Source organism: Aulonocara stuartgranti (genome assembly GCF_965226115.1).
Source record: "Aulonocara stuartgranti genome assembly, chromosome: 14".
NCBI classification, from domain to species: domain Eukaryota; kingdom Metazoa; phylum Chordata; class Actinopteri; order Cichliformes; family Cichlidae; genus Aulonocara; species Aulonocara stuartgranti.
Window position 1 is genome coordinate 27,559,375 of NC_138950.1, and position 24,437 is coordinate 27,583,811.

The window sequence follows — 24,437 nt, forward strand, 5'->3', positions numbered from 1 at the left end:
TGGCCTATAAAGCTCTGAATGGTTTAGGACCAAAATACATCAATGACCTCCTGACCCAGTATGAACCATCCAGATCCCTCAGGTCATCTGGATCTGGTCTTTTATCAGTTCCCAGAGTCAGAACCAGACACGGAGAAGCTGCATTCAGCTTTTATGCTCCTTATATCTGGAACAAACTCCCAGAAAGCCTCAGATCAGCTGAAACACTCAGTTTATTTAAATCCAGGTTGAAGACTCACCTGTTCTCAGCTGCATTTGAATAAAGCACCAAATCCACACTTTAAGCTTAAATTTCAAAACTTACATTTAACTACTGATTTTATCTACTGTTCTGATTTTATCTGTTTTGATTTTATATACTGTTGTTTGTTTGTTTGTTAATTAGTTAGTTTATTTGCTTGTTTTATTCAATTTTAAATCATGCTTTTTATTTGTTTTTGTTTCTAATGTCTCTGTAAAGCACTTTGAATCACCTTGTTGTTGAATTGTGCTATACAAATAAACTTGCCTTGCCTTACCAAACTGAACCAGGAGCAACAGTGAAAGCAACGAGAGCGTTCAGAAAAGAAAAAGCCAAAAGGGTTCATTTCTATCAAACAGCTGTTTCACAGAAAGTAACGGTGTGATTTAAGAGTATTGTGAAAATAAATTGTAAATTTTTTTAAGGGTGTGCACGTCTACACGCAGGCTCGTGTTCGTGTCAGAACTCTGGCTAAGACCTGCTGTTGAGCGTCTCCCCACGCTTTCGTGCTTCACTAGGTGCTCAACCCGTGAAAATTTACAGCTGTGCTCGGCTTCAGCCCAGGTGGTCAGTGTGGGAACTCGGGGTGACTCTGACCACCTGTGCTGACAGACCACCAAAACGGTCAGAGATGACCTTTACTAGAGAAGGAAAACAAACTTCAGTTTTACCAGCGAGCTTAGGTGCTAGATGTCCTCGCCATTGTTTTAACAGACTTTAAGGAAAAACAAGTCACATACTGAACTTTGAAGCCAAACATGTGTTAAATTGCACATTTATTTTTGGAATTAACCTTGTGAAATGTTTGATACTGCTTAACAAACAAGCGGACCATTGGCTATTTTTGGGGGCCTTTTTATGGTGTAGCTGATCAGAGATTACATTTTTCTTTGATTTAACCTTTATACAGGTACATGTCTCATTTACAGAGAATTGTTTGATGATCACTAGCATAACATATCACCCCTCCATTTTGAGCCTATAGGAATGTAGTGTGTGAATGTGCGGAGGATTGCCTGATACAGACAAAATAAATGTTAAACACAGAATACTTGTCAACATGCTGAAATTGTCCACAGGGCAGTTGTACAGTTTTAGCTTCTGTATGATACAGTTAGATTTATAGTGAGTGTCCATCTATGACCCCAACTCTGCAGGCATGCACACATCCTGCACAGGGGTACAATTGTCCTGACTTATTTATGCATAAAATCCTATTTAGCCAAACTGTCAAGCAAGCACATTTCTTTCTTTGTACTAGTGCACGCACACACACACACACACACACACACACACACACACACACACACACTTTACAGATAGAGTTTCAAGACAACATTATGTGCACAGACATGGTCAATATAAGAAATCATTACAAACATTCTGCGTCCTTTGTCCATCAAAGCCTCGTTCCTCCAAAGCAGCCCCCCTCTCTACTCCCTACTCTGATCCTCCTACACACAGCTGCTGCTGCTCTTGGTTCTGCTGTCTCCTCTTTCTCTTTTAAGAGTGGCTCTTTTTTTTCCTCGTGCCTTAAAATACATATATCCTGAACAACCCTATTTACGCTTTCTCCTCATCTTTCCCCCCAAAAAACTAACAATAAATTCCACAAACGTGAACTAATTACTGAAATAATACTACATAAATAGTAGTACTTGTCAAACATTTACTTTGGTCTTTTTATGCAGTTGTCCTGCAGGTATATTTTGCATGTCCTTCGTTTCCACTGGTGGTGTAATTAAAAAGAAGAAAAAAAAAAAGAAAAAAAAAGGAAACACATGGACATGGTCCCAAGCTTCCTTTATTTCTTTCTTGTAATGCGTTTTGACTTATCTCGGTAGCTGGCAACTTTAATTATAATCCATTTTAAGTGTAGGTGAATGCAAACTACGTTTTTTTTTGGAGGGGGGGGGGGGGAGAACAGCAAGGCTCAGTGGCTCTGCCACATTAATTTTGCAAGCTACACTGTGCTGGTGTTGAGACCAGACAGGCATGCTGTTCACACAGACTGATGATTATAAACAGCCTGAAATTGTGGTCGTACATTTAAGTACCTGCCTATAAAATGCATAACATCAGCTGTCCACGAGGCCATAAAAGAAAAGAACACATGCTGCACACCGAGACTGGCCAGGCTTAGTCGCTTCCTATTTGATATGCGTGATCAGATATAGCTTTAAAATAAAAAACAAACAACAAAGCAACAACATGTACTATTCTCAAATCCAGACGTGAAAAAGAGGTTAATTTTAAACAGCTATGCCTTTCTATTGCTGAATCACGCAGTGTTATACGATCACTGCTTGGCAGTGAGCTGCTGAATTTAGCGCCCCAGGCTAAAAGAATGCTACATACAATGTTGTGAAAAAGTATTTGTTCGCTTGCCACTTACATGTTTCAGCACAAACAAGTTTACTTGAGTAATAACTTGAGTAAATATAAAATTCAGTTTTTAAATTATGATTTCATTTATTGAGAGGAAAAAACAAAAACAAACACTGTATGAAAAGGTAGCTGCTAGCTTTTCACACCCAGGCCTGATTACTGCCAGACCTGTTGAATCATGAAATTCTTTAAATAGAACCTGACAAAGTGAATAGACTCAAAAATCTCAAAAGGCATGATCTAAAGAAACAGATGGAAAAACAAAGCTGACATCGATCAGTCTGGAAAAAGTTATCTGGAGGCTTTGGGACTCCACTGAACTACAGTGAGAGCCATTATCCTTAAATGGAGAAAACTTGGAAAGGTGGTGAACTTTCCCAGGAGTGGGCAGTCCACCAAAATTACTCCAGGAGTGCATTGATAATTCATCCAGGAGGTCACAAAAGAAGCCAGAACAACATTACAGAACTGCAGGACTCACGTGTCACAGTTAAGGTCAAAGTCTGTGTTTCAACAATAAAAAAAGGACACTGAGCAAAAATGGCTTCCAACGGAGAGTCCCAATGAGAAAAACAAAGACCCGTCAATGATGATCCTAAGACTGACAAGGCAACCCCTAAAGTATTTGGAACGCCTGAGTCCTGTTACATCTGCTGTAAAACTAACACAGCATTTCATAAACGGATCATCATACCAACAGGCAAACATGGTTCTGGGGTTGCTTTGCTGCTTTAAGACCTGGGCTGTAATTCATGGAACCATGAATTCTGCTCGCTACCAGAAAATGGGGAAACACTCCAATGTGACTGAATTAAAACCATTGCCAGTTAACACAAAATGTCTTGACTGCAGTTCTTGCTGCCAAGATTGGCAGAACCAGTCATTAGGTTTAGAGGACAAGGGCAGGACAATGCTCTTTTACACAGGGCAGGTAGGTTTGAGTAGCTTTGTCAAAATCTGTTTGATGATCTGAAACATTTAAGTGTGACGCAAAAAAACTAAGAAATCAGAAAGGCGACAAATACAGCTGTCGTATATAGTAAGAAGAATCAGAAGACGTCAGTTGAGTTGACAGATGTATACATTCACCAAAGGGTCATATTTTTCAGTAAATACAGGTGGAAACATGTCAGTAGGATCTTTTAAGTGATCTCAAACCTTAAAGGACTGAGGTGAAAATGACTAAGAGTAGGTTACAGGTCTCTGAAGGCCCCGGGTAGGTGATGCTTCAGTTTTTGAAACGCATACATTCAATTGTGTCTACACATTTGGAGAAGTGCTGAGATGAGCTAACAATACAGTTTATCACAAAGTTTGCAATGCAAAGAATGATTTGGCTTTATCACTGGATGAGAGTGCGTAGGAAGTTAATCAATGCTATTTCTATTTACATCTGTTGTACAGTTACACTCCCATTTCCTCTCTCCAGAAATGTAATCCTATTATCACCAACCCCAAATCCCTTCTGGTACGCAGCCACAGAAACACAGTAGTCATACTAATATTAAATCTGTTAAATAAGACATTACAGTAAATATAAGTGCTTTGAAGCAATTTCATTATTAGCCATCATTTTCATATTTTTTTTCCTCCTCCACTGCTTTTACTATCTCTATTGTCACCTTGCTAGGCTAAGAGAAACGCGTGCGTCCACGTTCAAAATGCATTGTTTTAAATTTGTGAAGTCACTGTGCTAAAGCCAACGCACGATATTAAGCCAGTGCATAAAATTACACACCTCCCAAATGTGTTACTGCACATTAGGCTGGCTTCCAGCTCCAGAGACAGCTACACATCACCTAAACAAGACCCCGTCCAAGCTACACGTTGAACTAAGACTATACGATCAATATTAAATAAACATGCACTAAAAACTAGATTTCCAACACACTATGGATTAAGAATGGTATGTCGCTCTAGTTTATGTGCGTTTGAAGGCAGGTGAGCAGATACTTTTGGAAATACAGTGTCTCTCAAAACAATTTGGGAAGAGGGAGGGAAATAAATCTTGGATGCCTCTGCACTGTTGCCCCTGAGCAGACAAATTCATCTTCGCCTCAACTATAAATATTCAGACTTAGTGACACACAATCTAATATAAAGACAAAAAAATAGGAGGACTTTAGACCACAGCTTTGCACCATAAGCAAAAATCTGTCAAAAAAGACAGACAGTCTAAAGAAGAAACTGCGAGAAGTGGTTTAAGTCTTGGATGAAGGAGGTTTTGTTTCCTGCTCCGATCCTGCTTTAAGTCAGCGCTGCTGCCGTGGCCGATGGCATATTTATTCTGTCCCCCCCTTCTCTCTCTGTCAGGAAGGGAAAGGTCAGGACACGACACACTACCCAAGTGAGAAGTGTTTGAGTCTCGTGATGAATAGGTCATTTTCCTACATGGACTGCAGTTCAAAGGGGAAGATGGATGGAGAGAGGAATGGAAAGTGTTCGGCAGAGGCTCTGAAGGCTAACCTAAACTTCTCGTGTCAGTTTGGGAAACATTTCCTGCATGTGAAAAGTGCCGACAATAGTTTAAATATATGGACTTCTGCTCTCTCTAATTCTTCTTTTATTGCTGGAGTTTTATGAACAGCTTAGTTTTAAATCATGTTGGTAAATAAATGCAAGTAGCAGATAGAACAATAGAAATTCGCAGAGGTTAAGCAACAATTTGCCTCGCAAATGAGAAAAAAATTAGGTGCTGCATTTCTCTTCAAAACGCTCATCTTGTCAGAGCACTCAGGGGTGTGATGAAATTCAGTGTGACTATCGCAGCAACATGACACTTCTCTGTGACTTCATGCATTAAAACATGAGTGAATGATCAAAGGTGACAACGCGATGCAGCCAGAGGTGGATTATGGAGCGAAACACAGAAAATCCAGAGCTTTTATCTTTTATTTAGCTCACAGTTTTTGGCCTTCCACACTCATTTTAGACTACTCCTGTTCCTAAACACACAAACACTGATGCTTTTCTCCCTTTCCCTCACTCAAGCGATCATTCCTTAGAAAACTTAACCTCATAGACTTGTTGGCCTTTGGATATCAAGGTTTAAACTGTACATATTTGTATATAAAAGTACATTTTCATCCCTGTGCTTCTTTTATGATGGCATTAACTGTAAATTCCAGTTTGACTGATTCTCTGTGCAAGCTGCAGAAAAGCTGAACGGTGAATTGAGAGTCACGAGAGCGATTTGTCATGTTGCAGTCCGAGAGCGTTGCTCCAAGGGGACGGGTCTCATCTGTTTGCAGTCGTATTAACGTTTTCCTCTGATTCATAGAAAACAGTAGAGTAAAGAAAACAAATGGCCATTGTATTATTTATACAAAACCTGAAGATTAAGATGCTAGGGCTTACGTTATATGGAAGAAAAATTAACACTGTCTGCATAAACTCAGGTAGGAGCTTGAGAATAGTCTTCTGCAGAGTCGTCTTTATTTTCATGTTGGCACTGGTCACACACAGCTTTTCATGGAAAGCAAAAAAAGTCCCTCCGTCCCTCACATCATTTACAGGCATTTATGCATATATAAGCTTTCTTCACATTTCAATCAGGTTGAGGTTTGGACTTTGACTGGGCCACTGCAGCAACTTGATTCTTGTTTTTCTCCATTTGCTGGTGTTCTTGGATTCATTGTCCTGTTGCACGATCCAGTTATGGCCAGGTTTTAGCTGTCAGAAAGACAGCCTCGCATTTGAATACTTTGCTCTGCAAAGTCTAAGGAGCTTGGAAAGAAATGCATCTGGACTTCCCAGATGCTCCCAGACTCCTCTTTCAAATCATCTGAGAAGAGTGAAAGAAGCCATCTATGTCCACTGCGAATGACCATCTTTGAACAGAGGCCTGTGTCTTATGACACCAACTGTCTGCCATCTATAATCCAGTTTTGAGATCCCTTCCCAGAAGCCTCAGCACCCACTCACAACTTGGGCCATTTGACCTCAGAAAATCACATGATAGGGTGGGGCTAGGTTTCACCTGAAACCTTGGCTGATTGTGACCCACGCCCGTTTTCACACCTTGGCTCGTGTGACTAGGTAGAGGATCATTAGGGGGTCCTCTTGGGACCCACTTGGGTACACTCCCATAGGGCTTAAAATCTGGGACTCTCCACCAATCGCTCTTAGAACTGAAGAAGCTTCTTGGATAAGTTTCCTTGAAGACCTTTCAGCTCTTAAGTCCAGATGCTTTTCTTTCCAACCTCCTTAGACTAAAATGACCTGGATGACTCAGAACCTTAGCAGAGACATATCTGCTGTACAAAGTTCATGGTTGGGTCAGTAATTTTGCGGTATCCAGATCCTTTGGCAGCAAAATATAATCAGCCCTCCACCTTAACAGCTGGTATGAGATGTTTGTGATGATATGCTGTGGTTGGTTTTTGCCAAGCATGGCGCTCTGCATTATGGTCAAACATTTCCACTTTGATCTTGTTTGTCCAATAGACACTGTTCCTGAGGTCTTTAGTTTACATGTGACTTTGCAAACCTAAGCTGTGCTGCCATCTTCTTTTAGGAGAGGAAGAGACTTTCTCCTGGCAACCCTCCCGCACAAGCCGTTCTTGTTCAGTCTTTTTCTAATTGTACTGTCTTGAACTTTAATATTTAACACATTTGGGTTTTTTTACGCTTGCTCTGAGCATTACACCGTCTGACCTTAAGGTGAATTTGCTGCGACATCCACCCCTGGATTGTCTTGTGTTGCAGTTTGTGTCTGGATTGATGCTACAGACCAAGAAACTGCCAATCTTTCTGATTTGATAGAGGTGCGCACACTTGCTGATGATTCAAGTGCATCTGATTAGCAGAAAGTGGCTGCCACTTGTCCTTTTAACTCCTATGAAAACTGTATGCATGTACTTATTTTTTCATGGTTGCGCAACCAGTGGATAACAGGTGCATTTTGAGCGATGTACAGATCATCAGCCCTCTATAAATCTATTAAACTTAAAGTAGACATGTTTTCATCTCGTCCTTTTTTCTTTTCCTATGTAATCTTGCAACTCTGTTACTTTGGATTATTTTTATTATTAAACATGCTCAAAGATAATAATAATTAAAAAAAAAGGGTCAGTGTATGTCTAAGTAATTCCTATAAGGCAAACACTCAAAAACCCCAGTAGATAATAGGATCATCTCAGAGACACAGCTCTGAAACCCTAACCAACTGCTGTTCAAATGTTTTGTTTGTGAAAGACAACCAAACTGAAGCAAGTTGGCTTAAATTGATGGCGACCTTAAACAGCTTTTTGATGAAAAATGCAGGATCAGTATGTGAAACACAGGAATGTTGGGATCTCGGTGAAATAGAAAACTGACAAAACACAGTTGTTCGAAGCTTGTGCACATCATCTACAAGAATGCCGCTCATGTCGGGTGGTTGCAGGAACATTCAATTCAGCATGCAGCTGCTCACACTTACGAAGTGTGACATGAGTGTGAGAACGGTGCTCTTTGCTAAATTACTGCTATTCCTGTTACCTTGGTAATGATTACCAAGCACTCGAGGCATCTTTTATGGATGGGGGAAAACAATGTGCAAGCACTTTATTGCTTATTAAGTGGTGTATTACTGCCACTTACATTAGCTACATAAAACTGACCATCTTAGCCTGTGACAGAGATAATTATAGAAATTAAAAGTAACTCTTGCTCGTGTATTGATTCAGTAGCGAGGATAAACTGCAGTAAGTTCAATGGCACTGGTTAGCTAAGGCTTGAAAACCCTGTTACTGTTTGTTGTGTTTCACTGCAGACACACCTGTCAAATCCCACTTTAACCCCCAACGCTAACCTCAAAAATGTGCTGTGAACTGAGAGCAACAGAAGTAGCAATAAAACAATAAAAATCCACGGCAGGTCTGTGACACTGCAGTTTAGCATGGCGATAATAAAATAATAATAATAATTATCAGTGATTCTAACATGGTGATGTAGTGCTTATCATGTTAACCATTAAGAACATTTACACCTACAATCTGGATGATTTGGGGAGAATCAGTTTGGGATATTTTCTACGACTGCCCTTCCTCACATCAGAAAATGCACTTCAGGAAATTAAATTCCACTTCAAAAACTACTGGAAATATTCAGTGGACAGAGCATGTTGGACAGTCAATCCCGTAAATATTGGCTTTGTTATTCACAAATCGGTGCAATCCAACATCAACTTTGCACAAGGGAACTGTCTGTTTATGTGATTGTGGGATGCAGTACCATTCAGACAGAAAATGACATTGAATGTGTGCATCATGTATAAAAACGTAATGACAACTCGCTGCAGATGACCTGCGTGCTATAAACTGACAGAATCATTAGAACTTGTAGACGTGGAAAGCAAAGCAGCTTTTGGTCCATAGAGCTGGTCCTGCAGTCAATGAGATGAGGCTGCAAGATGTGACCGGTGATTTAGAAGTGTTGCTTGGATTCTCCTGGTAAATATGTGTAGATTACATATAAATGGGATTTTTTTTTTTTTTTTAAAGAAAAAGTCAAGAAGCAGGGAGTCAAAAGATAATCTGCAGCTGAAGGTAAGAAATTTAATTTTATCCCGGAGGGGCTTGAATGTAGACTTATTATTAGGCTGTGACAGCGTGAAAGAATATGCCATTCTTATTGAGAAACAGCTGGTGTTATTAGAGAGAACAGATTGTGTACTTCAGCTACTTTCCTTAATGAGTCCCACCTACATTAAAGATTGTGAGACTCCGGGGTAAAGCATTTTATTAAGAGCGTTGATCTAGTTTATGTCACATTTCAACGATGGTGTAAAATTGAACTGATATGCTTGAAGGATCAAACACCGGCCATTCCCGAACAAGAACCAAGTGCCTTTTAGCCCCTGACAGATGCAAATCCTGAATGTAATTCATACTGAATTTACAATTCATAAGACAGAGTGACGCTAAGGAAAATAAAAGGCTTCCACTCAGTGTTTGCACTCTGTTAATTTACAATTTCACAAAGTGAACAAAACAGCAAATTGAAATGACGTGCGAAAAGTGTTCACGCGACAGACGTCACGTCACTGAAAGTGATAAATGATTATCAAAGACCCTGCTCGTTAAAGTGAGCTTTCAAAAGCAGAAAGCAGAATAGAGCTGCAGTTTGTATCTACTCAAAGTTTCTGAGTAGATTATGAGCAAAACCTTTCAGTTAAATAGCAACAAGAAGCTACCACGAGCCTGCTGTAAAATATCTGTTTTTAAAGACACGCTCAGTGGAAGCAGACTGAAGATGGGCCTTCACATCGTTCCTGCCTTAAATTTCAAACCGTTTCCTTTCCATCGCTGAACATCAAGACTGAACACTAGAGCCGATGTGGTCAGACTTTGTTGCCAACGCGTATGCTACTCACCATGGTGCAGCCGCCCTCCATGTCGTCATCCAGCAGGCCCAGTCTGCACAGAGCCTTTTCATTCCTCAGCCAGTACTCCGATGAGTCCAGCACACTGTTACTGCACAGAACCTGAAGCACACAGATGAACTCTACTCAGATGCACCAACGCACACAGCGAATGACACCCACCCCCCCACCACCACACACACACTTTCTGAGTCACCCATCCACTTTCATCTGCCACTCTGCTTTCCCTTCAGGAGGATGGGATCAATTGACCTTTCTCTAGGACATTTATTTCAGTTTAAGTGTCCGCAGCTAGGCATCAGAAATCTGTCAACTAAGCAGTCACAGATAGTGTCCTCCCTTAGGTGATATTTTCATGAAACCCTAGGATGAAACGTAAAATCATGCAGCTGGTTATTTATAATGTTCTTCTCCGTAATAATCTAGTGTGTTGTAACTGCTGGCCAAGCTGTTTTAATAACCTCTCAGTTGCAAAAATCAGTGATCCTCTTATGACAGTAATTGGTATTGACCTCATTAAATGCATCTGTGATCTTTTATTTGTAAAAGAAGATTGTTTTGTACTACTCAAGTGCAGCAGATAAAAGGTTAAAATCACATTTTATCCATTAATAGCATTCTTGTGCAATTATTGTGACACGTGACTGCGTTGTTCATTCTCACTATGTATTTTTAGTGACAAACCATGTCCCCCCATGCTTGCACCCTCTGGAACAGGCCATCTGTGCAGGCCTTCAGCCAGGTAAAAGTGACGCAGGGTCAGCTGATCTCACCGAGAGCGATAATATCGAAGGCTGCTGCCACAGGTCAGCGGAGCCAGAGGCCCAATTATAAGATAGATATCACCTTCTGTCTGTACAGGACACTTTGGTGGAAGTCAGTTAAGAACATGAGCAGTAGGCTAATTAGACTCCACCAGCACACATACATAATGTACAGTCAGGCACACACACCCAAAAGATCTACGGTACACACACTTTGAAAGGAAATTCAATCTAAGCCACCACCTCAGCCCACTGATCTGTATTATTTCTCGTCCTGTCTCTGTGGCACTGGGATGTGATAAATCTACTGGGCTGACCCGGGGGGCCTGACTGTTCCTCTTATTACACAACCCCTGAGCGTCACTGGCACCCAGGAGGAGGAAATGAAAATTTCTGGCACTGCTAGAAACATAGACTGATGGAAAGGCAAATATGACAGACAGGTGCACAGAAACATGAGCTGAGAAACAAGCAACCCCCCCATCCTGTTATATCCAAGATGCTATGACCAAGACAGGTTTTGAACACCCAGTCTTACCTTCTTACAGGCGCTGATGGACGATGGCACTGCGCTCTCTGTGCTGCCTCCCTCCACCTCGATAGACTCTGAGCCTTCAAACATGGCAGACGACTGGAAGTTACTGCAAGGCAAAAGGGCACAGAGTTGACTTTGTCAGAGCGAGTTCTCGTCAAAGACTTCCCTTTTTAAAAAAAAAAAATCTGGAATCGGTAAAGAGCGGTTATCTGGGCTTACTGGAGCGGCCCATTGACTGTCACATTTGCTCAAACTGTAAAGCTGGGACACTCATCTGTTGAATTAAGCAAACAGTTATTGTCAGACGGGAGATGCATTTCAATATTCTGCACCGAATACTTCATTCACTTCAGCTCGACCCTTCATAACCCAACGAGACAGGATCAAAGCCATTACCCATGCCTGAGCCCTGATCCTACAGTCAAGAAAATGTAACAGTTTATATCCAACCAAAGTGACATTTCTAATGAATAACTGAAGTTGATTTATTATTTATTTATTGTCTGTGGATGTCAAGACCCCTTTTATCGCATCATTTGTTAAGTAAAAAAAAAAAAGTGGTCTTCTCCCCCAGAATGAGATATACAAATACATTCTGCATAAATGTAAAGCCAAACCTTTGTTGCTTTTAGCAGGAGGCTTTCATGCTATTCACAAGACTCTAAAGTGGTTTCCATTATCTGAAATAAACTAATATCAAACAAGCATGGAGCAATGGCAGTGCACCGTCCAAACATCAGAGCTTCTGTGCCAGATCCAAAAATTTGACTTGGAAAGCAGCAGCAGGAAAGGATCACAACATGTGACCTTTATTTGGAGCGCAGGACAAAATTATTGGACAAACTGTAGTGACGGGCGTACCTGTCAGAGTGCACAACGAGACGAAACACCGCAAACTCCAAAATCTCAGAAAGGCGTCATTATCCTCTATGCATGCTTTCACTGAGATAAGCCAAATCGAAGCTTATCCGGAATGGCATTTATGAGGATCAATTTGGAAAATGAAGAGGCTGGGGGTGCATATTTAAATAGGAACAGCTGTTTTTTTCTATAATCCACATATTTCAAAGCAAATTAAAAGCATTCTGTTTCCAAAGTTCCCCCCCCTTCCCGGGGGAATCACACAACTGTATCCGTTTGCAGTTAATGAACATGTCTGATGTAAATAAACTGTCACCAGAAAAATGAGTTTGCTGTGAATGTCCTGAACCACTAGGAAAAAAACAAAATAAGATAAAAAATAATGTACTGGAGATAAGTGGATATGACGTGCTTTAAATAGGCTGCTGTGTCTGCAAGGCGCACATCAAAACACCCATTACACACACACACACACACACACGCAATGATTCTGCGGTGAATTTGTCGGATGCTTGCACAAAACTAGATGGATGCAGGGTGAAAAATGGACGCGGGAAAACGCTTTTAAAGGGAAAGAAACGAAAATGGAAAAACGCCATAAAGCGGTTTGTTGGTGGTTTTCATGCACACGATGAGCGTTTATCACAGAAAACTGAAGACGAGGGGAAATGATTTGTCACGCGCGACCTGCTTTCTAATCTTTGCACCTAACGACCTCTCCATCACGACACGGTGATGACTGACAGTTATGTGCGCTCAAGTGCTCCCGGGCCCGAGGTAACCAACAGGCATCAGCCTGAAGTGAGGACACAATTAACCCCCTGCAATGTCTGGTTTTTAGACACGTCACCCTCCCCGGGTCTGCTGCTGTAATTCACTATGAAAGCTTGTACGATTGAGGATTTCATGCTCAGGGATGAGCGGGCCAGTTTACTGGTCCACAAGCTGGTAACTTTTGACGTTATCTTTGAGATTCCACAACTAAAAATAACCAGCGTGGCAAATTAAGATCTATAGACTGCACGAGCCTTCAATTTCACCTTCGACTACATGAAGCAGAAGACTAAAACTTACCAAGAAGGGGCAAAAAAATAAATAAATTTGGAAACGTGACTGCTGCCACTGTCAGACATTTCTATCAACTAAGCCAGGCTGGGTAAAACATCTTATTAACGGCAGAGCACTGGCAATAGCCAATAGCCTTCTCTGAAAGCAGCTCTGGTGTCACACTGCATGGATTTAGTGCGTTTTTCCCCCTCACAGTAAACAAGCACTCTGCAAAGCACTGAAATCCCCACGTTGTACACCTGGAGCCTATACAACAATACACGCCGCACTGGCACATGTTGTAGGTAGACTTAAACTACCTAAAACACCATATCCGAAAATATCACATTAAAATTCTGTGCGAAGCCCCCCTAAAAAACATTAAAGTTCCACTCGAGTGAAAGAAAAACACCACAAAGTCTGAACAACATGCTCTCAAATCAGTTGCTGCACAGACAGATTTCGTTTTGGAATATGTGGTCGTCGATGTGTTATTTTTCTTTAAAGCTACTATAATTAAGACGTCTTACCTCGGCGTCTTCAGAAGGCACTTTGCGCCTGCCATTGTATTAAAAAAAAAAGAAAAAGAAAACAGCCAAACTGTCCTCAGACGACGTGTTTATTTCCTCTGCGGGGGCAGGATGACAAGAAGAGGTACAGTGGAGCGCTTTGACGCGTAATTGTCCCCTGGACACTCTCCGGTCCAGATGCGCATCCCTGATCGAGGAGTGAAGGAATCCCACACCGTTTCAGCGTGACTGGATGGGGACTGTGACGAGCCCCCCCTCCCCCCGTGGAATCAGCAGCAGAATGAGCAGCAGCAGCGCTTGCCTGTCCGCTCTGCGCGTCTGTGCCGTGTGGAAGCGCAGGAGCCCGTGGATCAAACGTAACGAGGTGCACGACGCAGGCAAGGGCATTTGACACGGATAGAGCGCGCGCGCGTCCATGCACGAGCACATCGAGCTTGTTAAACTTAAAGCGTGTAATTGTTTTGTCTGCTTTTGATTACTGGCGGTAATTATTTTTGACACTTGCGAGCATCCCAGCCAACAGCAGGCACAATTTTTTGACTTATTATCCCGAAATGTCAAAATGGCGAGCCAGGTGCCCAGACAGTTTACACATTCAGCAGGCAAGGGGCAACAAGCATTCCCCTGAGAGCTCTGGTTCATGTTAAATGAAAAATTCAGCACTTTTAGCTTTATCTCAGCCCAGCCTGTAATTTACAGTACAAACCCCAGAGAGAAGCAGTCTCCTTTTAACCGGATGCTTCACTTTGTGGCTGTTTGTTACTGTGCAGGTAGTGTGTCATTTGACAGAGCTTGTTTGTTGGAAGACAGCTGCCAGTGCATCTGGGAATTATGCTGATGAGCACCAGGAGAGTGAACCAAAATAGTAGCCTAAAGCTGCTGGCAGCAAATCCAAAACAGTGGAAAATGTTAAATGAATCTGCAGAGCCGAAAGAAACTGCAGAGCTGGCTATAATTCTTAGAGGGCTTGTCATTAGGAGCACTTTAAACAGGCGTTTGATCCTTTACACATTTCAAAAAGGTTGTAGCTTTAAGCCTGTTATGACACACGGGGCAGAATCTATACCACAAACACACACATCACATGGTAGTTGCCAACTGAGAGAACTATTGAATACATATATATCTGTATCTGACATCAACTAATGTTCCACCCTTTGATCCAAGGAGGTCACCAAAAGCCAGACTAGGGAGTGAAAGAACCATGACCTTCAGTTCTGTTATTGCAGTGAGAATAATGTTGCTGGAAAGGAGAGAAAAAGTGAAGAAAGTGGTGGATATGAAAGATCTGAGACAGCAGGTGTCCTGATGAGATGCAAAGGAGTGACAAGTTCCAGAAAAACCCAGCATTAAGAGTTTCAGTAAGGTTCTGGGCCACTGGGTGCCGTCATAAATGCTTAAATCTACCTTGACACCAATTCTGCAAGTCTTTCGAACTGGAAGGAAGGAACACCACACTTCCAAAGGATTCCCTCATCCAGTTTTTTTTTTTCTTTTTTTTCTGGCTTCCTCACAGCTCTCATGTGTGTTGAAACATAATGACTTTTACTAGTCAGCAAACCACACTGTTACCATTCATGCTCTTTAGGTGGGTAGCACCATCATCCCGGAAGAAAACATCGAGATAGAAATGTTTCATCGTAGGGTAAAGGTGATCACTCACAACTATTTTGCATTGATTTGCAAGTGATCCTGATCTCTGAAGGGGCAAACCCAGCAAAATGCTCCCTTAGAGTAGATCTCATCACCGTAAGGTCAAGGGGTTGGTCCTTTAATTTGACACTATACCATGTGTTTGTCTGCGTGTTAGAGCAAGAGAGGAGGAGAAAAGACGATTCTGTTGTAGATTTGTATGGTGACTAAAGAGTTGGGCTCCTTCACTCTGCTCAAAGGAGCATTTTTACCAAAGGGAATGCTTTTGTGCTCAAAGAAAATACATCTTATGCTGTTATCAGCATCCCGCAATTAGTCTGCGTCTCTACCCTTTGCTTTCATTCAGCTCTAACAATATCAAAGCCTAATTTCTGTAGTAGCAGTCTTGGCCATGCAGCATACAGAAAATAAGAAAAAACCCACATGATAAAGTATTCAGTGTTTCAAATGAAGTTTTCCCATCCATACTTTTCTGCATTCAAAATTAATGAAGACATATAGATAGTGCCTATAAACTTGTCTTGCTCAGCCAGCTTCCATCCAAAGCTTCTTCCACATTCTGATATAAATAGCAACAGTCCTGCATTAGCCAGCACTTCTCACCAACTGTTAATGCCCTCCCTGGTTATGTACGGTACCAGCTAATTTCATGCTTCTCTTCTGTTGAAAAGCAGTTTGTCCTCCCTGAATCTTTTCAAATAAACAAACAATTCTGCAAAGAGACAGGCAAAGCAAAACACATAAGGGAAACCCATGCAGCTCACAGGTCAACAGAATAACTGCAAATAATGTAAATTAAAAAAAACAAACAAATCCCATCATCAGTCGGGCTTTAGAGTTTCATTATTCTGTGTGTAGTAAAACAAAGCATGCAGAATATTTTCATGCATTTCCAGTGCAGCTCTGTGTTATCAAGTATGGAGGATAGTGTCGAAGAGTATCTTGGTTTTCAGCAGAACAGAAACTCCCACGTCATCTAAGACTTTGCTGTTGGGCGGTGTGCATGAGTGACCTTAAAAGGTGACCCACATAGAATATCACTACACTACTCCCCGCCATCACCTGCACTTTCTAAATATAGATTTAATATCAGATTTAAGAAGAAAGAAGCATTCTCGTGTCACAGCAAAGCATGCGATTTTTATGAAATGCTGCGTTTACTGTCATGTAGATTAGAACTTTTCTGTCTGCCGTCTTTGATGGCAGGTTTTAAGCCTCAGCTTAGAGTGTCTAATATTGTGTTCTCAATAGGTGTAGTAGAACCATAGAACACCTCGGAATTGTGCATGACACCTAAAATAATTTAATAAGAGTTAGATCATTTAGAAACTATAAGTTTGGCAAACAACGCGTTAGATTCAATAGTTCTGTTTTAGTAAATGAACTGGTTCTTAGATTAGCTTTTTTCATACTCTAAGCACTTAAAGTGCTTTATGCAACATGTATCATTCACCCATTCATACTCCGATCAATGCACTGGAGGGCTACTTGGGTATCACTTGCCCAAGGATACTTATGCATCCAAACTGGAGACTGGAGCAGGCAGGGATCAACCCTCCAACCTCCTGATTAGCAGATGACCTGTACTACTTCCCTAGCTACAACCACCACTACTTGCCCATCTCACCCAGAATAAGTTCAATGCAGCGACTTTGACTACGAATGTGAAAATAAGCCTCCACAATAATAAAAAGACCAGTCAGCACTGCAATTCAACGACACCACACACTGCAGCCACTAAAATCATCATACTGTTGAATCCAGACTCGCTAACACACATGCAAGCAAACACGCGCACACACTCTCCTCGTGAAGACTTCTTCCTTCTCAGGACTTCCTTTAATATCCAAAAACTTTCTCCATCCCTTCAATGCACCAGTGGGCCTTGTGTGCTGCGATGTGAAGGGTCGGAACTTTTCTTCAGAGCTCTCTTTTCTCATTCTGCGCACACCATCTTTGATCATATTTTGTTAGAACTACTGACTGCAACATAAATAGCTTTGTGAAGAGCTTGCCTAAACATGTGCACCATTTGTACAATTCAATCACACCGCTCCTTGTGATCCCGGACTTTTTGCTCCATCTTAAAGAGTAACCACTGTGAGAAAGTATGAACACTTATCTCTAGAAGTGGTTGGACAGCACATCATACACACTGGCTCATCTGAGCTTACCCAGGCCTTTTGCTTGAGATTTTCTTCATCTCTCTAAAACTAACACAACAGTAGTAGGTGATCAAAGGGCAGTAAATCTTTCTATAGTCAAGGGTGTAATTCTGAGATTTGTTGAACCCTGTTTAGAAGTATAAACCTTGTTTTGGCAGAGGCAGCAGCATCTAACAGTTACACAACTGAATTTAAGACAGTTGCAACGAAACTGAAAACATCGAATCTTCACAAATGCTTTTGTTATCTTTTCCATTGTTTAAGCACTGCTTCCAGCCAAGAGTGATGCCATAAATCCCCTATAGCTGCAGAAAAAGCTAACATTGTTATCTTTTTACAAAAAAAAACAGCTGAACATGAGAGGGTTTTGGACCAATTTTGTGTTCTCCATTCTTTAAGCACCGGTTTGAGCACCGTTTAAGCACCGGCACCGTTTCAAAAGTACCGGTTTGGCACCGGCATCGGATAAAACCTAAACGATACCCATCCCTAATAATTATTATTAAATTTAACACCAAATAGATCAGTGCTGTTAGTTTGGCCTTAATTGGGAGAGACTGTGATGGCTGCAGTTACAGCCACACATATTGGGTAATATCTATCAAACATCTCAGTGCTACTTACACATAACACTACACTTAGATTTATCTTTCTTTAAATATAGTATTTAATTTACAGAGTAAGAAAGGGTTGGTTTCGGTTTAGATTTAATTTACTTATACAATCATATTATACTGTATTCTAAAATAAGTACGGACATTTTAGTTTACACAGTTGGGCGTATGATTTAATCTTTCTTTGTTTTCGGAGTTACCTCAGTGGCAGCTGCTCCAGGTCCTTTGGTTGATGAGCTAAGAAGTGGGAAAAAGGGTGGAGCAAGCCTATATGGAGACCTGCTAATTGGGTCATACCACAACTCTGGATCATGGGGGGAATGTAATTTGTTATGTTAGTTTCAGTCCGGTTTTTGTGTGTTCTACCCCTTTTTTTACGACTTTGTGGACTAATCAGCTACTATTTAAATTTCCCCTTTAGATACATCAGTTTGTTAGAGTTAGTAGTAGTAGTATTGTTTTGTGCTAGCTTTTAACTAGAGTTTGGTTGCTTTGACCTCCTTTATGGGCCCAAGGTTGAGATTTTTTTGTATAATTTAACCAAGTTTGTATTTGGGTGAAATAAAAAACCTTTTTTTGGACTGTAACCTGTGCCTGACCTTCTTTTATTGCTTGGACTATCACAAAAAAACTTAAATTACATAACTTCTACTGGAATCATATTTCATAGAGTTTATTGTAATATTTAAAATTAGTTAACTTAGTTGTCCTAGCTTGTCCAGTTGTGTTTGCTGTCAGGTAGTGATGGGCAGATGAAGCCCCATGAAGCACTGAAGCTTTTCATCCAATTGGTTCACCCCAACGCGAAGCTTCATGAAGCTTCATTTGCTCTAGCAGGACACCTACTGGACGTAAAAATAATAGCTGGCATAAATTTGAAGAGTGTGGCATTTTGCACACAGCCTGTAAATGTCAACAACAAAAGGAGTGTGTAAAACACCTATAGTGTAGTGATGGCAGTATACTGTGTATATTTATGCTGGCAGTATGGAAAATGATTATTTGCGGCAAAGTTCGAACCGCTTCATGAACCAGTCACGTGGTACAGCCGGGCAGCGAGGCTTCGGACGTCATCATTTTCAGCTCCTCCCATAAATGAAGCAAGCCTCGATACGCGCTTCGCGGAAATGCCCCCTCCATTACTCGACACACGCTCCGAAGCCTCGATACAGAACGTCCCATCACTACTGTCAGGTGATCGAACCTGAAGTCAGAGTTGGGGCAGTTGTCTTGTTAGCATAGCTAGCAGGATCGAGGAATGTCGAAACTAGCAGATGTAGCGTTAACCAGTGACTGTAAAACCATATTTTAAATAGTTATTGGGATTAATATATCAGAACCAGCCAGCTTAGCATTGTCACTGAAATCAACCTGTTGTCATTTTATAGCATACCAGTAAAGGAGAGATTTGTAGCTAACTGTAGCAATACCTTTTTCCAGTTAACTGATGAACACTAGCTGTGTCCCAATTCTGAGGCCACATTTGAAGGCCGATTACGTCACAGCCAGGCGACGAAGGCTGTCCCACTTCAAAGGCTGCTCCAAATGCAGCCGACAAATGCATCCTTCATTTCCCCATTTTACATGGAAGCAATACCTGCAGCAAACAGGGGTGAGTCTAAAGGGGGGCACGGGATGTGCTAGACCACATTAATTTCAAAAGCCAACAAGAATGTACATGGGCCATCAAACTATTAGCCACTAACCTGAGGGTTGTGAATTATTATTAATATTAACATTAATGTCTACGCCAAAAACCTGTCTCCTATTAAATCACAAAGCCTCCCATAAAGACAGAGTAAAGATACATTTTTTATGCCTTATTTAGATTATATGTATATCTTATCTAATCTGATTTGACCTTTTACTGTACTTGAGATTATTGATATATTTTTGCATTTGAGAAAGTGTTTTCTTTAAAGGTAATTTCAGGTAATTTCAATATACACACAAAGGGTTTAGGTTTATTCTGACAGATGTGAAGTTAAACTTTAAAACATTGCGAAAATTAGAACCAGTTCATTCTTCATTCATTAATAAGACAAAAGTATTTCCTATCTGAATATTTAAACAATTGATGGAATAATCAATAGCTTACTCAGTTACTAAAATAATCAATAGCTGCAGCCCTAGTGTAAATTATTGGACCAATCCAGTATTGTGTGTGTATTTTGTTTTAACATAGTCTAGGCCTAAAAATGATACACAAACCTGATTCTCTGTACTGGAAATATTACATTGCCCCTGTAAAATTAAATGGAAATATCATTGAATTGTGAAAGGTTTGGTGATGAATGTTTGGAGAGGTTGTGTGGTTTTCTCTGTCATGCTGCATTTAATGTAGCTTATGGAAGGGAAAGTCGTGTTCACAAGTTCTGCATTTTATATTTGGGTTTGAAACCATTTTTTCATTCGTTATATGAAAGTAAATTTCACATGGCTTCATTAAATGTCCAAAAGTTATTGTACCAAAATCCCCAGCTGATTTTGAAGATGTGGGAACTTTTTCTAGATTGGATTGACTGTATATGGAATGACCCTGCACTAAAAAGCTGGTAATTTTCTTTCTTCTTTGTTTGTAATAGAAAGTCAAAGTATCTTGACAGCACTATTTGGTATTCACACATTTAACATTCAGCCTCAGCATGCAGGGTACTGATGGTTTTGAAGATTTCAGCATTGAATTTTTCCAGCAAGGATCGCTGGGGTTCAAAACTGGCTTGAAACAGTTTTAAACAGTCGCATAGCAACAGCGAGTCAGTTTTAGCGTTTTCCAGAGGAGCCAGCAGAAATATGACAAACAACACGTAACAGCACACAACACAAACTGTTGCACCTGAAGCTTCACAGATGTTGACTACCCAACACCAACAGGAAAGATGTCTTTGCGCTGTTAATGTTTTCCCTTTTTCTTTACACCACTTCCTCTTTCTCATTCCCCTTCTGACTCTCCACCCTTCATCATCTTCTCCATCATCCTCCACACCTCTTAATCCAAAGGCTTTTCAGGGGGGTGAACTAATCCATTGCACACTTTCTTAAAATAACAGACGGAAGAACAACTAAAGTGGAGATGAAAGTGCAGGCTGCTCTCATCTACAGAGGGCAGACATCTGACAAAGGCCCAAAGTAAAAACCAAATTAGATAAGAATCAGCTGGAGTACATGCCCTCTGTCAAAAGCCTGCCACAGCAGGAGTATTTTTAATTTAGTGACAGAAATATCTCACGTGAGAGGAGAAGATGCGATGATGAATCTGAGCAGTTGTGACGTTAAAAAGGTATTTTTAGAACATCAGGAGTGCGAAGAATTCAACCGTGAACTTGTGAGGGGGGTGCCTGTGGGTTCACGGTGAACGTTCAGTCAGTAAATACGTAAAAAAGCCTTATCAGAATAGAAATGAGCTTGGAAGTGGCATTGAATTCTACCCACAGTTCGTGCGTGGACTTTTTGTACCTCTGCTTTGAAGTCTGGATCACAGATTATTGCAGAACATGCAAGAAAAAAAAACAGCAGTCATGCTTTCTATGTCAAGCAAAATTGGGCAGGACTGGCCGCTAATCCTCAGTTAATAAACACTGAAACAGAACCTGTTAAAATCCAAATAACAGCACCTTCTTCAAATTAAATATCTGTACTTTTTTCAGTAAAACTAAATTAACTGCTCCATTTCATCTTAAAACTGAGCCGCTATATGCTCATACAATCAAATCAATAAATCCCTTTTTTCACTTTTATTATTATTCCACATGAACAGCGGGGTTTTGCTGATGGACAGTGATGTCAGGGATTGATGATGGTCAAAGTTAATGGCTGTAGCTGGCCAATTGAAGCAAATTTGATCCCACTTCCCCAGTGATGCATTAAGTTATCTTCATATTCAGATTCATAATAAGGGATATATAGTTTCATTTTGCACCTTCCACATAAAACCGACATATAACCATGTATGTGTGGAGCAACTACAGTGATGCATCATTACTATCATCAAATGGGAGAAAAAACAGGAAGACATTAATGACCGCTGAACTGACTGATGTGACCACCTTTGTGCGTCTCCTTGACATTTATCCCCACCGGTAAAGTATGTTGGTGAAAAATGTACCTTTGTGTAAGGAGGGACAGTGAAGTTAGTATATTTGTATGCCTTTATGATTTATGCTTCATGGGGAAATCTACACAGTAGTAACTACACTAATGCCAGCACAAGCATAAATACAGGCAACACTTACATGAGTTTTGTCGTAGGGTCTACAAAGATTGTCCTCAGAAGTCTGAATCGGGAGTATATTAAAAAAATATAAGTGCTGTAAATGTCATGACTTAATAACGTTATTGCTGTTCACCTGATACCTGGTCACTTACGATCACTTACCATGTTGACTAAGGCTACATTCACACTGCAGGCGAAAGCGCATCAAATCCGACTTTTTTGACCCTATGCGACTCATATCCGATCATGGTATGACAGTGTGAACAGCATAAATCTGATATTTTCAAATCCAACCTGGGTCACTTTCGTATGTGGTACTGAATCCGATACATATCTGATGTTTTAGAAAGCGACTGCTGTTCGAATGGTCATGTCGCATTAAATCTGTCTTTTAAGTCACTGACACAAGACAGACGCCAATTAACAGTGCCAGAGAAGACAAACGAGAAAGCATGGTGGCGGAAACTGGAGACGGAGCGAGTCAACCCAAAAGAAAAGAAATAGAAAAAACTTATAAAAGACTTGCATAAGATTTGGCTTACTTCATATAGTGAATCATATACGGCTTATATGATTTACTCATGAAAGTAGCCACTTTCTCATTACTTTCATATATTGTTTTAGGAAGTATCCAAAACATACAAGTTTCATTTATATAATCTTTCAAGGGATCTTATATCTGCTTTCACTCCTGTATGCTTTTCATACAAGTTTCACACAAGACAGATAAAAACTTTATTAGAAACTGAGGTTTTGGACTTTATTAAAGGGCAGGGATAGCTCAGTAGGTAGAGTGGTCGCCCCATGCTCAGAAAGTCGGGGGTTCGAATCCACTGAATGGCTACCCTGAGCTATCCCTAAGCAAGATACTGTTCCCTGCTACTTAGTGGCTGCCTGCTGCTTCGCTGAGTGAATGGGGCACATGCAGAGAGAGTGATTTCCCCATGGGGATAAATAAAGTATACATTATTATTAGCATATGGGGAGAAATTGATAGACTGCTGCAACAACACCTAGTAGTTGCTCTGCAGCTGCCATTTTTACTTCCATAAACAGAGCTTGTAAACAGAGCACGTAAACAGAGCGCGTTATGTGTGACGTCTTCTTTTGAGGGGCGTGAACCGTTCATACTAGAGCGAGTTTGCTGTCACATTTTATTTGTAGTGTGAACAACCTAGTGTGGATATTTCGCTTTCACCAAGCTGTGTTTTGTTGAGCCACACATCATACATTACACTGACTGGATGTTGCTACCATAATGGTAGGCTCCTCTGCTTCCTGGCGGCAATGTTATCAATCATCAGCAATGCCACAGGGGGCCTATAGGACGATTGGGCTACGGAGCAAATCGCCCAATCCTAATGAGCGGTCACCTTCACTGCCCTTATGTTTCTTTTAGCAGGATCTCATCCTTATTGTTTTTCTCTGGTCTGTTTTCCTGTCCATCTTTCTGTGAATGTCCGTCTGGGCATGGGTCCAACCTTTCTGCTAATCAACTCGCACACTTGACACTCATCTATCTATTTGGAGTGTTTAAATCCCACCTCAACTCATCAATCCCTCTATGTGCTACTAACACTACAGCTTCTAGTTTCCATGTATTAGCTTCTGCATCCCCACTACCTTCTACATTTCTAAGGTCCCACACTCCCAGGGCTCATATCCTACTGCAGATTCATGAGAGAAAAAAACTACTTTAATTTTCAGCATCTTTTGGATTTAAAGTTCATTCTTTTTTTCTTTTTTTCGACAGGGTTACTTGATACATATTCAGGTATTGTGGCTTTCTTTAGCTAAATAAAGAGGCACAGGGCAAAATCTGTTGACGAGTGAGCTTCCTTCCCTGCCCTGATCATCTACTCACTAAAGGAAAATCATTAGAGTGCTTTTTGAATGAAACAATCAAATTACAGCTGAAACAATGAATCAATTTGTCGAAAAAATTGACAGAAAATAACGGGCTAAGCAGTTGTTAGCTCCTCCTACCAGAGAATTGTCTGCTTTCCTGTTGGCTGAACAAAGCATCTGTAGACATCACCTTAAACAGGAGGGAGACAAAC

The 24,437-nt window shown here is 40.8% G+C and overlaps 1 protein-coding gene across 3 annotated transcripts in view; it reads right to left on the bottom strand.

Annotated features, from left to right (window-relative positions):
* Positions 1-18,470, bottom strand: part of sphkap (SPHK1 interactor, AKAP domain containing) — a 35,496-nt gene extending 17,026 nt beyond the window's left edge. For 2 of the 3 annotated variants that reach the window (XM_082503188.1, XM_082503186.1), the window contains exons 1-3: positions 18,365-18,470; positions 11,298-11,400; positions 9,987-10,097 (exon numbers count right to left, since the gene is read on the bottom strand). In XM_082503188.1, the coding sequence (XP_082359314.1) occupies positions 9,987-10,097; positions 11,298-11,400; positions 18,365-18,459 (309 nt within the window). In that variant the 5' untranslated portion in view covers positions 18,460-18,470. Of the gene's footprint in view, positions 1-9,986; positions 10,098-11,297; positions 11,401-13,732; positions 14,090-18,364 lie in introns of those variants that run through there. The other variant, XM_082503187.1, reaches the window with a different exon arrangement.
* Between the last annotated feature and the right edge of the window lie 5,967 nt (positions 18,471-24,437).